This window comes from Ursus arctos, unplaced genomic scaffold (genome assembly GCF_023065955.2).
Source record: "Ursus arctos isolate Adak ecotype North America unplaced genomic scaffold, UrsArc2.0 scaffold_17, whole genome shotgun sequence".
NCBI classification, from domain to species: Eukaryota; Metazoa; Chordata; class Mammalia; order Carnivora; family Ursidae; genus Ursus; species Ursus arctos.
Genome location: NW_026622841.1, coordinates 47568843 through 47583174, shown reverse-complemented (window position 1 = coordinate 47583174; position 14332 = coordinate 47568843). Strand labels below are relative to the sequence as shown.

Genomic DNA, 14332 nt, shown 5'->3' with positions numbered 1-14332 from the left:
AGTCATAAGTGGGAAAACCCTGAAAGACTGGAATACTGAAAACTATTTGTACTTAATTTGAGCAGACTGTATTTCTCTTCTTGCCACAGAAATCACTGTGAAATCATCTTTCTTCCGTAGAAAATCCTGCTTTTTTTCAGATGTTCTCCCCACTATGTCCTCTTCACTCTACATCTGTTAAGCCCAGAACCAAAATTGTACTTTCCCCCTTGATCTCCCTTTGCTGCGATGTATTGCTTTTAGAAATCTCATCAGAAAAACCATGAATTTTAAGGATTCATTAGCAAGTATGAAGTAGGTGGGTGCTGATAGACCATGGCGTGGAAAGTGCCCCTGGGATTCAGCCTGGGAAGTTGGGTAGTAGCACTCAGCAAAAAAAAAAAAAAAAAAAGGCAAGGAAGAAACAATAGGAGAGTGTCCTACATCAGCCCAAGGGAAGGTGAAGCATTACATGAGTCAGAGAGATGTTAACGTCAGTGATGAGGGAGCGTCAATTTAGAGTCAAGATGGGTGTTAGTTCCCCCTTTTCCAGTCCCTGAGTATTTGAACTTGGACCATCTTCTTAACCTTTATGGGCCCTAGTGTCCTCGTTTATGTACTAAATAGATTAGTGTTACCCAATCTTTGACTCACAAATTTCTTTTATAGTAATATGTAGTCTTTTGAACTCCTTGGGAATTTAAAACCTGATTCTGTCACTACATTGTAATGTAGTGACAAAGAATTGATTTTAAGTAGAAAGTATTTATTTTAGACCAGTATGTTAATATACTCTTTGATCTTATTCATGCATATGAGAAAAAATTATCTACATTTAATTATTCAGTAATTGCTACTTAATTTATTTAAAATTGGATGTGTAAGAAAAAGCATATTTCATTGACAAATTCAAAAATAAAATATTATAGCTCTTCGGGGGCTAAGTGTATTTAAATATTTTCCAGCATCAAAAAAAAAGTCAAAATCTGCTTTTAATACCCAAATTTTGGAATTTTTATATTTTAGGATTCCAAGGGTATACTCGTATATTTTTATAATTTTTGCATTTTTGCTCTATATGATGAAAAGGATTCAGGCTGCTGCTTGCAGAATTTCTGCTACTAAAAAATTTCTGCTGCTTGCAGAATGAGGTCGGCTTTTCCCTCTTACAAATTGGATTATCATCACTAAATTTTACCTTGACATTGCTTTTTTTTTTTTTTTTTTTGGTGTCCTAGAAACATATTGGTGCATTTTATATAATTTTATAATTTGATGAGTGGGGTTGGGATTGAATCTAACTTTCATTTCTAGCAAGAGCATCTTTAGACACATTTGTAAAATGACTGTGCTCATTTACATAATCATTGCTCCCATCATTATCCAACAGTGTATTACAAGTATATATTAAGCTCCATATCAATACATATGGCTGATAATAAAAACAACTATGTGAAAATCAAAGCTACACACTGATATGGGGTTCAAACAAGTGAATCCTGAGTTTATTCAACTGGTTTCCACTGTCCCTACATGTGTAGCAGAGAAGGCCCTCAGAACATTCTGTTTTAAAACTAGAATATTAGAATGATTATTTATTAGTCTTTAGAAACTAGTAATGGTATTTATTTGAGTTTGACTTATAATTCCAAGAATCATGGAATACCTTTATAAATCCCTGGGAGTTTGATAACGTACCTGTTGGGAGATGCTGTATCAGATGTTCTTGAGGTTCTGTCTAGCTCTGATGTTCTAAAAAGCTTAAAATAATTTGCAAATTGGTACAGATTCATCATTTCATCTAGTCCATTCTTTCTAATGTGGTGTGAGTCAAAGCTGTTGAAAGGTTGTATTACTACTTCTTATTGACAAAGACAACTCCCCAAGCATCCTGTTTTTCATCAATAGGTAATCATGAACCTCTTATCACTGAATTTATCTATACCTTTTGGGAAGATCTATGATCTGCCTTTTGGAATAAGACATGATGAAGGTGCTATTTCTTATGGGAAATATGTTTCTAAGTTTACTGTCTACACAAACTAATAATTCCTTTGATTAAAGAAATTAGTGCTTCTTTCAGGACTTTAAAATGCTTCCTAGATTTAACATTTTAGACTTTGGTTAAATGTCTGTGTTCACCTCGCATGGTTTTAGATCTGGATTATAATTGTTCTTAGCTTTTCTTTTGCCAAGTCGAGTAGTATACTTTTTGTCTGTTGTTATATGGTAAACTTCCCATGTCTTATATCCCTGACATTACTGAACTCATTACATAACCTTAGACAAGTTCCCTAACCTTTCTGAGCCTCGATTTCTCCATCTTTGGAAAGGAGTTGGTAGTCGTTGAGAGGATTAAAGATAATCTATACAGTGGTTAGCACTATACCTCGATTATGTTAAGTGCTCCATATGTTTTTCTGCCATCGATATCATCAGCAGCAGCAGCAGCATTTCCCACCTTCAAGCCTGAGTCCTGTCCCTTAAATGAGAGGAGGGCAGCAGAATATTTTTTAGAGGTTTTATGTCTCGATAGTTTCCCCCCAAAAATGTTTGTAAACCAAATAAATAATATGACTCACATGTATAAATGACTATTTTTCAAGTACATATAGATGATATTGTGAATAATAACATATAGATTCATTCAAAACTGTTAAAGAATTCACAATAACATTCTGCTATTGTTTTTCTCAATTCACAAACACTAAAATTAAATTTGGGAAGTTTTTTGTGTTGAAAGGGGACCAGTAAGCTTAAAATGGTTGAACCCATTGTTTTATCATTTTAGTCTTTCTTCTGTTGACTTCTTCCAATTCCATTATGTTTGCTTTGGAGATTTGATGAGCCGAACCATATAGCAGATTTATGTACACTACAGCTTCACACAATGTTTGGATGTTGTTTTCTTACTATTTCTTATATACTAACTGATTGCATCCCATTGTTTGTTGGCATTTGGTTAACATCATACTATGAATTGATACTGGAAGAATTTAGCATGGTTATTCCCTACTTTGTATTGGGCGATGATGATGGTCTCCTCAGGTTTGTGTGCAGACAGTTATATGTCCATCCTTTATCTTCCACAACTCTCTGAAATAGTGTGTATCATACTTTTATTCACCCTCTTTTGGTTGCAAGTGAAACCCAACCCAACTGAGATTAGCTTTAGGTAGAATGAAGAAGTTATTTGGAGAATTCCTAAGCAAAATGTTTCACGGTCAAACCATGGGAAAGGCACATACGCTGGATTTCAGGGGCCCACACACTGCCAGAACATTCCCCCTGAACCTCCTGTCTGCTGACAGTGCTGACAGACTTCTTGCACAAGGCAAAGGACTGAGCTGCCACAACCAAACTAAGCCATGCTCTGGCTCCATGTTCAGAATTCCTAGAGAAAAGGCTTTGATTGGCCTAGTTTGTGTCAGGTGCCTCTGACTAATCAACGATGGCGGGAAAGGCAGGATATTATAGTGGCCAGCTGGGACCAGGTGCCAGCTCCAGCCAGTCTAGAATATCACAATTCTCCAGGGGGAATCACCTGATTAGAGTTCAGGGAGGTCTGATTATCTCCCAGAAGATGTGAAGTAGGTACTTTGCAGCAGAAAATACCTATCCTCTGTAATATTGTTTTGTGATTATTGGTTCCTTATACATTCTTTCAATTACTATAATGTGAGCTCTTAGAGGAAGGTATATTTGTTCAACTTTATCCCCTGACCTAGGGCAGCATCTGTTACAAGTGATTTTTAATAAATGATGAACTAATGAATTAGTGTAATATGGTACACAAAGTGGTTATGTAAGGTTTTGTCATGTTGTAGCCTGTGAAGATTGTCCTCACAGTTCTGGGTTCTAGTTCTGGCCATTCACGTATGAGCCACCAAACTCAGAGGTACAGTCTCTTCCTGTGTGGCATGGAAAGCCTCCTTCTTCTATGACAGTCACCATTTAGAAGTGAACTTACATTGAAAGTATAAAAATACTGTATTATATGCACATAAAAATTACATACAGTTTTCCAACTTTGCTGTGTATATTTATCATTTGCTTACTTGTGGATCAGATACTATAAAGTCATCAATGTTGGCTGAACCCATTAGAAATACCTCCTTTTTTGTCTTTTCAGCTCCACTCAGAGGGGCACATAAGGTAGATTTGGCTTCTGATTGGAGTATTTTGGACTTTAAATTTAGTCCTTAATAGTGATTCCCACAGGTAAATCTGCTCCAAATGGGCGATAAGAAGATAGAACCTTTCTAAATATTTCACTGTGTCCTTTTTTACCGGTTTTTAGGTTTTTGTCAAGCTGGAAAGGATTTACGTTTGGTATCTCTGTGTATGGAACAAATCGACATCCCAGCAGGATTCCTCCTGGTGGGGGCCAAGTCTCCCAATCTTCCTGAACACATCCTAGTGTGTGCTGTAGACAAGCGATTTCTACCAGATGATCACGGGAAAAATGCACTTTTAGGTGAGTGTTCCACACTTATAAAATTCCTTCTGAGGGGCGCCTGGGTGGCTCAATCGTTAAGCATCTGCTTTCAGCTCAGGGCGTGATCCCGGTGTTCTGGGATCGAGCCCCACATCAGGCTCCTCCTCTGGGAGCCTGCTTCTTCCTCTCCCACTCCCTGTGCTTGTGTTCCCTCTCTCACTGGTTGTCTCTGTCTGTCAAATAAATAAATAAATAAATAAATAAAATAAAATCTTTAAAAAAAAATTCCTTCTAAATGAAGGAGTTAAACTACAAGTTTATTTTAAATTATCACAGAATTTTCTTTAAAAAAAACCACAGAATTAGTTGGGAATTCAGTAGTTTAACTCAAGTGTGAAACATTTTTTTCTTTTAGTAACTTCTTAAAAATTACCTTTTATTTTTTTTTCATTCTCAAAACATCCACCTTGAAGAGACCTTTTAAAACAAGGCTTAAAAGATGGCATGAGATTTATCAAAAATTAATACTTTGGGGGTGCCTGGGTGGCTCAGTCGGTTAAGCGTCTTCCTTCAGTTTAGGTCATGATCCCAGGGTCCTGGGATTGAGTCCCGCATCAGGCTCCCTGCTCAGCGGGGAGTCTGCTTCTCCCTCTCCCTCTGCCCCTCCCCCATGCTTGTGCGCCCTCTCTCATGGTCTCTCTCTCAAATAAATTAAAAAAATATTTTTAAAAAATTAATATTTTGTAAAGTAAAGTAGGATTCACTCTTCATAGAGTCATTGATTTGGACTTGATGTTAAGTCAACTCTCAATTATTCAACTGTGGATTATCACTCTGTAAGTTATTGATAGTTTCTCCATACCACCCATTATTCCTAACTACGCTTGATTGATGTCATTCTCATTTTATATTTAGCATGAGTTCAACCAAAATAACTAGGAATAGACATATGATGTAAAATGTATAACTGTATCTCAGAATTGTTTTGCTCTCTGGTCTCACTTTGAATCTGTGCTTTTTTCACAACCTAGCTTCCTTACATCATGGGAAATAAGGAGTGGACTTATTTTTTAATCAATTTTAATAATTAAGAAGATAAGATGTCACATGAGATTTGTTGCTTTCTTTGCTGCTCTGTTTCTCTGGAGTTTCTTTAGTTTCTCAGAATTTCTCTTACTATAGATGCCATCAGATAGATGCTTTTGGCGCAAATAACAATAAAAATGAAAAAGAGAAGAGGGCAAAGAATTCAAGAATTGTATTGGTTCTAAGCTGTGCTTGTTTAGTTTGGTGCATTTTTCCTAGTTATACAGTATTATCAGAATGTTTAGGGAATACATACATCAGTATCTTGAGTCAGAAAGTAACCTTGCCCATGCTTTATAAAGGTTCCTTACATTATAATTCAAAGCTTTCTTTTGGCTCATAGGCAAAGAAGTGATTTCCATAAGGCTTTCATAAAAAAGATGCTAATTTTCTTTTCTTTTAATGATTTTGAATAGATGGTTTAACATGGAAGCCTAATGGTAAAGTTTATACATTGAACTACAGTAGCGAAGAAGTTTCCAAGTCTTCAGTTGTTCACTCATTTATCCAACACTATGTGTTCCAAATGTACTGTGTGACAAAAGCCATGCTAGGCTGTGATGTGGGGACACAAAAATGATAAGACATAGAACTAGTAACCTAGTTGGCTTGTGTTATAACAGTTTTGGGAAACTTCCTTTTAGCATTTTAAAAGCATCGTAGGGTCAGGGTGCCTTGCTGGCTCATTTGGAAGAACACGCAACTCTTGATCTCAGGGTCGTGTGTTTGAGCCCCATGCTGGGTGTAGAGATTACTAAAAATAAATACATAGATAAACTTAAAAAAAATAAAAGCATCAGAGTGTCATCAAATGGAATAGTTAACATGTGGCTCTGACCACAAACACAGAAAAATCTCTCATGATGCCTTCTTGTTCAATGATTCTTCATGACTAGAGGAATCCCACAATATATCATAGAAAGGACACAACAAACACTATCAGAATAATAGATTTCATAATTATAGGTAATCAGGTATATGAGATCAAAAACCATGGGTATCGGGTATTGGAACTGAGATTAAAATGCCAGATTTACCACTTAGTACTTTCAGAACTTCAGATTCCTCATCTATAGAAAGAGGCCAATGATGCCTACCTTGCAGGGTTGTAAAGATTAAATGATGATGTTTATAAGGCACCCATCCAGCATAGCGCCTAGAACAGAACACTTGTTCTTTACATGGCAGTTATTCTGCCACTCTGTTGTATTTATTATTGCCCTTATAGAAATGGAATTTTGCTTACTTTCTCTAGCCTTGTGAATGGACATAATTTTTTGTTAACCACTTTCCAAATTGAAAGTGTAGTGCAACAAAATGGTTGAAGTTTTCTCTTAGATAAGTACATGGTTGAGATTTTTATATGTTCAATCTCTGTTGTCTAAAAGTTAATATCCCTCCAACACTCTTATTGTGATAGATTATTTTAGTATGCATTAAGATATAGTGGGAAAAATTTTAAGCTTCAAATATACTAGAATCACGGTAGACTCCAATATCAATTTGTCTAACTTTTTTATAAATTATGCAGATTCAAAAGACTGTGGGGGAATTGATTTAAAAAGATATTGATCCAGGGGCACCTGGGTGGCTCAATCAGTTAAGCATCTGCCTTTGGCTCAGCTCATGATCCCAGGATCCTGGGATCGAGTCCTGCAATGGGCTCTCTGCTCAGCGGGGAGTCTGCTTCTCCCTCTCCCTCTCCCTTTGTGGTCTCCCTCTCTCTCTCAAGTAAATAAATAAAATCTTTTAAATTATATATATATATATATATATAATCTTTTAAATAAATATATATATAATCTTTTAAATAAATATATATAATCTTTTAAATATATATATTTTAAATATATATAATATATATATTATATATATATAATATATATATTATATATATATAATATATATATATATAAAAAATATATCTTCAGTGGCAGTTCATTCATGTGTCCCAAATCTACCATACAATTGGAAGACTTGATTGACGAAGAAACTAGAAAGGTAATTTGGCTGTAAGAAGCGCTATTTTTTCTGAGGATGAAAATAAGAACTTCGAGCAAATAAAATGTCTCTTGAACCAAGGTTAATACTGAGGCCATACAGAGTTTTTAAAAAATGAGCTGTAGGATTCTATCTCTTTGATACTATTCTTATCATTAATGTGCCATTTCTGTTCTTTGAAGACTATCCAGTTGGTTTGCTTTTCTTTCTCCTTATGCTCTCTTGCTTTTCACCTCAGAGAACAGGCAAAACAAAAGATAAAAGACAAAACCTCACCTCAGTAGTTTGTTAATTCTAATTCTCACACTAATCTTTTGTGAACTACTTAGATCTATCCAGTAGATCTACTAGGATCTGTTGGGGAGCACTGTCTCTGATTATTTTTGCTGAAGTGTTCTTATATCATTTTACTGTGTTTGGGTGCTACATCCGTCTTGCAAACCGGGCACTCTTCCATCAAGGCATGATGGTCATACCACAGTGTAAGTTACATGGAAGTGGTGGTTTTGTCTGCTTTGTTCCGTGCTGGAAACCTGGTACCTGAAATAGTGCCTAGCACATGATGGAGTACAAGTATTTGTTGGATGGATGGATGGATTTGTTGGCTAGATGCATGGATGCATGGAGAGATAGATGGTTGGATGGCTTGAGAACTTGGTGAAGTAGGCAGCTCCTGACAACTTTTTTTTTTTTTTTTGGCCTGTAGCTCTAAGGTATTGGACAGATAGCCAAATGCTCTCTAATGCAAACCATCTCTGAATGTATTTTAAATAATTTATGAAATTATATTAATGTTTATAATTCTGTAAAGTAACAGTGATAAACTAATTACATAGAATTACTAATTTTATGTAACTGATCAGAAATTACAACTATTTCTGTCTTTCCAGTTTCACACAATGCCTGGCATATAGGTAGATGCTCAATAAATAATTGCTGAATAAATAATAATAAATTGGACTGCCATTTCTAAATGCTCGGACTTGATTGTCAGCATTCTGAGATTGATACATTGTGAAATATTCTGTCTCTAATCCTGGTGGCCTTTTTCTCCTTTCCGTCTATATCTTTGTTAATTATGTAACAGGTAGTTTTGGGGTTTAAAAAGAGTGTATCACTTTATCAGTAAATGTATTTTATCTTATTTTTAAAAGATTATTTATTTGAGAGAGAGCGCGTGAGTACAAGTGGGGGGAGGGTCAGATGGAGAGGGAGAAGCAGCCCTGCTGAGCGGAGGGCGCCATGAGGGGCTGGATCCCAGGACCCTGGGATCATCACCTCAGCTGAAGGCAGATGCTTAACCAACTGACCCACCCAGGCACTCCAGTAAATTTATTTTAAGTTATGTATATAGAAATATATTGTATGTTTGGATTTTGGAGTTTGGAATGTCCTTTCTCATTTACAGCTTTTTTTGTCCTTGTTCACTACATGCAGTACATTTGTTGTGTCCTCCTCAGCCACAACAGAGGAACTCACACTCTTTCTGTGCAACTTTCCTCTGTGTATTAGGGGGTTGATTTCCAATTGAGCAAAGGATGGCCTCTCATCCTCTTGGTCTTCTCCGTTTCTTCTTCTTTCTGTGTCCCCTGATCTAAGCGGGTCACTGGAAGTATTATTTTGTTGGAATAATAATCTGAGCAAAAAATGTTTGGATATTAGATCTAAAGGAATAATAAGCTAGTTTGAGTACAGGGAGGTGAAGAAAGAGGAAATGGGACTCTCAGGGAACTCATGTGAGAAAGTATAGCTCGATCTCATAGAAACTGGAAAGTTGTCGGGGCCTGGGTTTACCCATCACTCTCCACATTTCCTATCTGCAGACCCGCTTCCTCTTCACAGTTCTCAGTTTGTGCTCTCCCGTCCCTAGCTGACAGGCAGTTGGACGTATCCCTAACTTGGGTTCCAATTTTATAAGACCTTACAAATCCAGGGCCTAGTACCATCTGACTGATTCTTTTTGTATTTATTTTAAGATTCCAGGAGACTCTGACTGTCCCAGACTGGGTCAGATATTAGCACAGTCTAATCAGCTGTGGCCATGAATGCAAGTCCACATAGTGCATGGGGTAGAGAACCAGGGCCAGCAGATTCTTTAAGAAGGGAGTGTGTGGGAAAGGAATAATGGACATCTCGAGGATCAAACTTATTCATATATTTTTTAAAGATTTTATTTATTTGATGGAGAGAGAGACAGCCAGCGAGAGAGGGAACACAATCGGGGAATGGGAGAGGAAGAACCAGGCTCCCAGCGGAGGAGCCTGACGTGGGGCTCAATCCCAGAACACCGGGATCACGCCCTGAGCCGAAGGCAGACGCTTAACGACTGAGCCACCCAGGCGCCCCAAACTTATTCATATTTTTAAGACAACCATATGAACTCTATCACATGATACTATCCACTCTGTTTCCTTAACCATTATCCTTTTAGAGCAGAATTTAAATTACTGTCAGTCTTTATAAATAACTTTGCTAAAAAATTTGGGTTTTTTTCCTTGAAATTGAGAAATTACTGGGTCAAAAAGACTGAATATTTCTATACTTTTTGTATGTAAAAGTATTGTATCAATTTACAAGTTTATCAGTAACTTTGGTTTTCTTTCTTTCAGGGTTTTCTGGAAACTGTATCGGCTGTGGAGAAAGAGGATTTCGGTATTTCACGGAATTTTCCAACCATATTAACTTGAAGCTCACCACCCAGCCAAAGAAGCAGAAGCACTTAAAGTACTACCTAGTCAGAAGCTCCCAGGGTGTACTGTCGAAGGGACCTCTTATCTGCTGGAAAGGTAGCACCAGCTTCTGGGAGGGGACAGGAGGGGAGGGGAGGGGAGGGGAGGGGAGGGGAAGGGAAGGGAAGGGAAGGGAAGGGAAGGGAAGGGAAGGGAAGGGAAGGGAAGGGAAGGGAAGGGGGATATTACAGTAATAACAAGTGGCCAGTACAGGGTTCAGAATTCAGGTATATATAGATAAATATCCCAAGTTCAGAAGGCTATCCAAAGATGTAAAGCTCTCTGACAGGTTATTTGACTAGCTTTTTTCTATTTTTAATAGAGACTATCTGGGAAAAGTGCATGTCTCTTTGTATTTGTCTCTTTGGAGGGTAGAGTGCAGATAGACTCTTTCCAGCTCTTCGGTCATTTCGAGAGGACCTCCAAATGTCATTTTCCTGATTAGATGCTCTTTCTACTTTATTTAGGTTCTTTGGTAATTGTTATGAATATATAGTTTTCTGTTTTCATTACACATATACTAGAACAAATAATGCTTTCTTCACAATACCTGGGGAAATGCACTATTAAGTTGGTGAGTTTTGTTTAAGTTAAGAATAACTTATTTATAGAACTGAATCCAGTTGAAACCTCACATCTTCATATGATTGATAGGATTTGCCACAAATTTTATTCATTAATGTAATGGAATATCTAATCCTTATTTTTTGAGCAGTTACATAGACGCTGAGATTTTTCTTAATTATTAATATTATTAAAGGCGATATAATAATTGTCTTTAATGTTTTCATTTGTGGTCTGTGCAAGATTTTGGTCTAACCATGAGAAATAGCAAAATAAATCTAAATTATAGCTGCAGATTTTCCTCTAAGTCTTCCACTGTAATTACTCTTGGTTACATTTGAAATGACATGCAGATATGCAGACATATAATATCAATATAAATACGTGGAGATATCCTTTTAGGCCAAAGTACAGTAGCTCTTCATGGAAGGTCCTAGCAATGAAGGTTATAGAACATTGCTTCCAGCCCTTGCACATATCTGATAAACTTGGAAACTCTCTAACAGACCCTCTATAATTAACTGTCATTTGCAACCATTTATATTTCTTTTTCACATGCTACCTTTAAACCCTAATACAGTATAACATGTAGTATAATTTAGTTGGAAGATATAGCCCCACAGGGTGTCATAGTATTTGCTATCTAACTGACTCAGTTCAAAATATTATTAAAGTATTACAGGAAAGCTCCATTAATATTGGCCTAAAATAAAGCTTGGTGTTGCATGATCAGAAATCACCGTGAATATTATGTATCTACTTCCTTTAATAAAAACTAAGAATATTAAGAATTAGAGCATTTTTAATTTTTCTCTTCTACCCATAAATTTTTCTTTGCTTCAGCTTTTGGACATAAATTAAAGTCGAGGTGAGAATGTTGAAGACAGCCAACATGGATTCTGGGTTCCTATTCCACACTTAAATCAGTCCTGACAGGAGGTTAACTGGCATTTGAAAGCTTATTGGTTTTTTTTAAATAAATTACCCATATTTTAGCCTCAGTCTTATCCATAAAGCTAGCATGATTATATTGGTTATGAGTAATTTTTCCCCTGGTTACTAATCAACGAAGGACAAAATTCTGATCTTTTTTTTTTCCTTCTAAACATGACATCTGACCTTAGGAAGACAAAGTGAATTCACCATCTCGAACATTCTGTTGGAATCAGAATTTGAGGAGGGGGAATCTCTGATAAGGAATGTGGTTGCCACTTAAGGGGCAGCAGCTTATTTTAGAGGTTTTATGGATTGTGTTCCTATCCCCTGTTTTAACAGAGTATTGGTCTCCTCCCATAATACGATCTTACTCCTTCCCAGAATGTAGAAGCCGACAATCCTCTGCTACTTGCCACTCCATGAAACCAAACTCTTCAGTATCGTCAACTGTGACTCCGGAAAATGGCACAACTAATGGATACAAATCAGGATTCATTCAGACAGGTATGGGATATTTTCTTTTGGAATTTCAAGCAGCAGATGTATATTTAGTGATGCATTTAAAACTTATTGTTTGAATAGAAATATTTCAAAACAGTGGTATTACCTGAGTTACTGTTAGAGTAAGAAATTTAGCTCAAGCAAGGACCTGTCTCTAGAAGAGTCTGACAGTGGGCAATAGGTAGAAATCCAGACATGAGGAAAGTCTGCGTCCTAGCTATCCAGTGGCGTGTATTGGGGACATAACTCAAGAAGACTGGAGTTCCAGGGTAGGGCTCTCAACTCAGCCCACAGAACATTACAGGGAGTATTGCATCAACTGGAAAACTAAGGTCCCAAGGTAGGACTAAGGATCACAATGGAAGAATCCAGGATCAAGTTTCTAGTGGTTCAAGATAGAGGCTTGATTACAAATAACCAGATAAAATTTTAGTGCCTGAAACTAGGTTACAGTATCAGAGCAGGATCAGCAGAATGGCCACTCTGATATCGAGCAGATAAATTGCTAGTCTGAGGCTTCTAAAAATTCCTCCAGTATAGAGGACTGCACTGGCCCAGGCCCTAAGGGCAGGATAAGGCTCCAGGTGGGATGGGATGTTTCCAGGTGGCTGAAGGGCTGGAGGGCTGTAACTGAAAAGATCACTGCAGATAGTATTTGAGAAAATTATTTAGAACCAGTCTAGGTTGTATCTTAGGCAAGAAGGAAAGTATTTTAAAAGAATTTGTGAATTGTTTTTCAGTTCACTTGTTTGTAAAGTACTCATTTTACTCATCTGATATGCACACTTCACAGTATAGGTGCTTTGCCAGTGTCCTCTTAACCACAAGTTGAAAAAGGCTGTCTTCATTTATTTCACGATTTAGCATTCCTCTTTCAGATCCATGTAAAATCCTGATGAGCTGGTAAATTGTTTCTATTTATTTTCAAGAAAGAAGTAGTTATTAGAAAATGTTAGCAACAATAGCTGTGATAAAAAAGGCTAATTTATCTGGGGCTCTTCTTGCTGTGTCTGCACTCAACTAAGTCTACTTCATCCAGGATTTTAAAAGTCTGATTTTTAAATTGTCTGAGAGATTTAGATAGAGGCTCTAATCTAAGAGGAGAGAGCGTATCTCTTTAGAAGGAGAGAACATCGTGTTACTAGGTATACAAGAAAGAAAAAGTTAGCACTTGGCTCTTGGCATTGAGAAATTAATTAGCTTTCATTACAATCACATTTCATCACAATAATGATAAACCTGTATGTCTCTCCTCGAATATTATTTTAGTAATTTGGTTGATTTCATTGTATATTTTCTTCCAGTAGACCTTGGGCCTAGGGAAACGTGATTTTAAAACTATAATATTTAAAAGATGGATATGTACTTTATTACAATAAAAACATATGAAGCATTTACTGTGTCCTAAAACCCTTGTCAGATGCTGGAAGGCAGGGTTCCAACACTTGACCAATGGCTCCAATGATTTAGAAACCACTCATACAGGGGATAAAAGTATAATGACATGTTACTTTTCCTCAAAGGGACAATTAGATATATAAGTAACCAGTTGTACCTGAAAATAATGAAAATGTATTAAAATGTTAATAAGCAGTAATGCAGTTTTAGTTATATTAGAAAATATATTTTGAAAATAAATATTGCTCTGAAATAGAGGAAATCAAGATGCAGGCTTTAGCAAAGGCTCTGTCAACTGCCATGAAAAGACACAGACAAAGCACTGATTGACTCACGGTGGACACAGGTAGCCAAAATTTATGCCCATATTCTTGTGTATCCCTTGTAAAGGTGAAAGTGGTTATTTGACTATGAAATTAGTTATTAACAATTTTTAAGTGTGGGTGCCTGTGGGTGGCTCAGTTGGTTAAACATCTGCCTTCGGCTCAGGTTATGATCCCAGGGTCCTGGGATCGAGTCCCACATTGGGCTCCCTGCTCAGCAGGGAGTCCATTTCTCCCTCTGCCCCCGCCCCCACCATGCACGTGCTCTCTCTCTCAAAAATAAATAAATAAACTCTTAAAAAAAAAAAAAAGACAGGCACACCTGGGTGGCTCAGTCGGTTAAGCATCTGCCTTCAGCTCAGGTCGTGATCCCAGGG

General features: G+C 37.0%; 1 protein-coding gene across 4 annotated transcripts in view; it reads left to right on the top strand.

Moving 5' to 3' along the window:
* GREB1L (GREB1 like retinoic acid receptor coactivator) overlaps window positions 1–14332 on the top strand; it is a 262117-nt gene that overhangs the window by 135963 nt on the left and 111822 nt on the right. For all 4 annotated transcript variants that reach the window (XM_057313207.1, XM_044382873.3, XM_026496065.4 and 1 more), the window contains 3 exons: window positions 4280–4456; window positions 10114–10290; window positions 12115–12237. In XM_057313207.1, the coding sequence (XP_057169190.1) occupies window positions 4280–4456; window positions 10114–10290; window positions 12115–12237 (477 nt within the window). The remainder of the gene's footprint in view (window positions 1–4279; window positions 4457–10113; window positions 10291–12114; window positions 12238–14332) is intronic.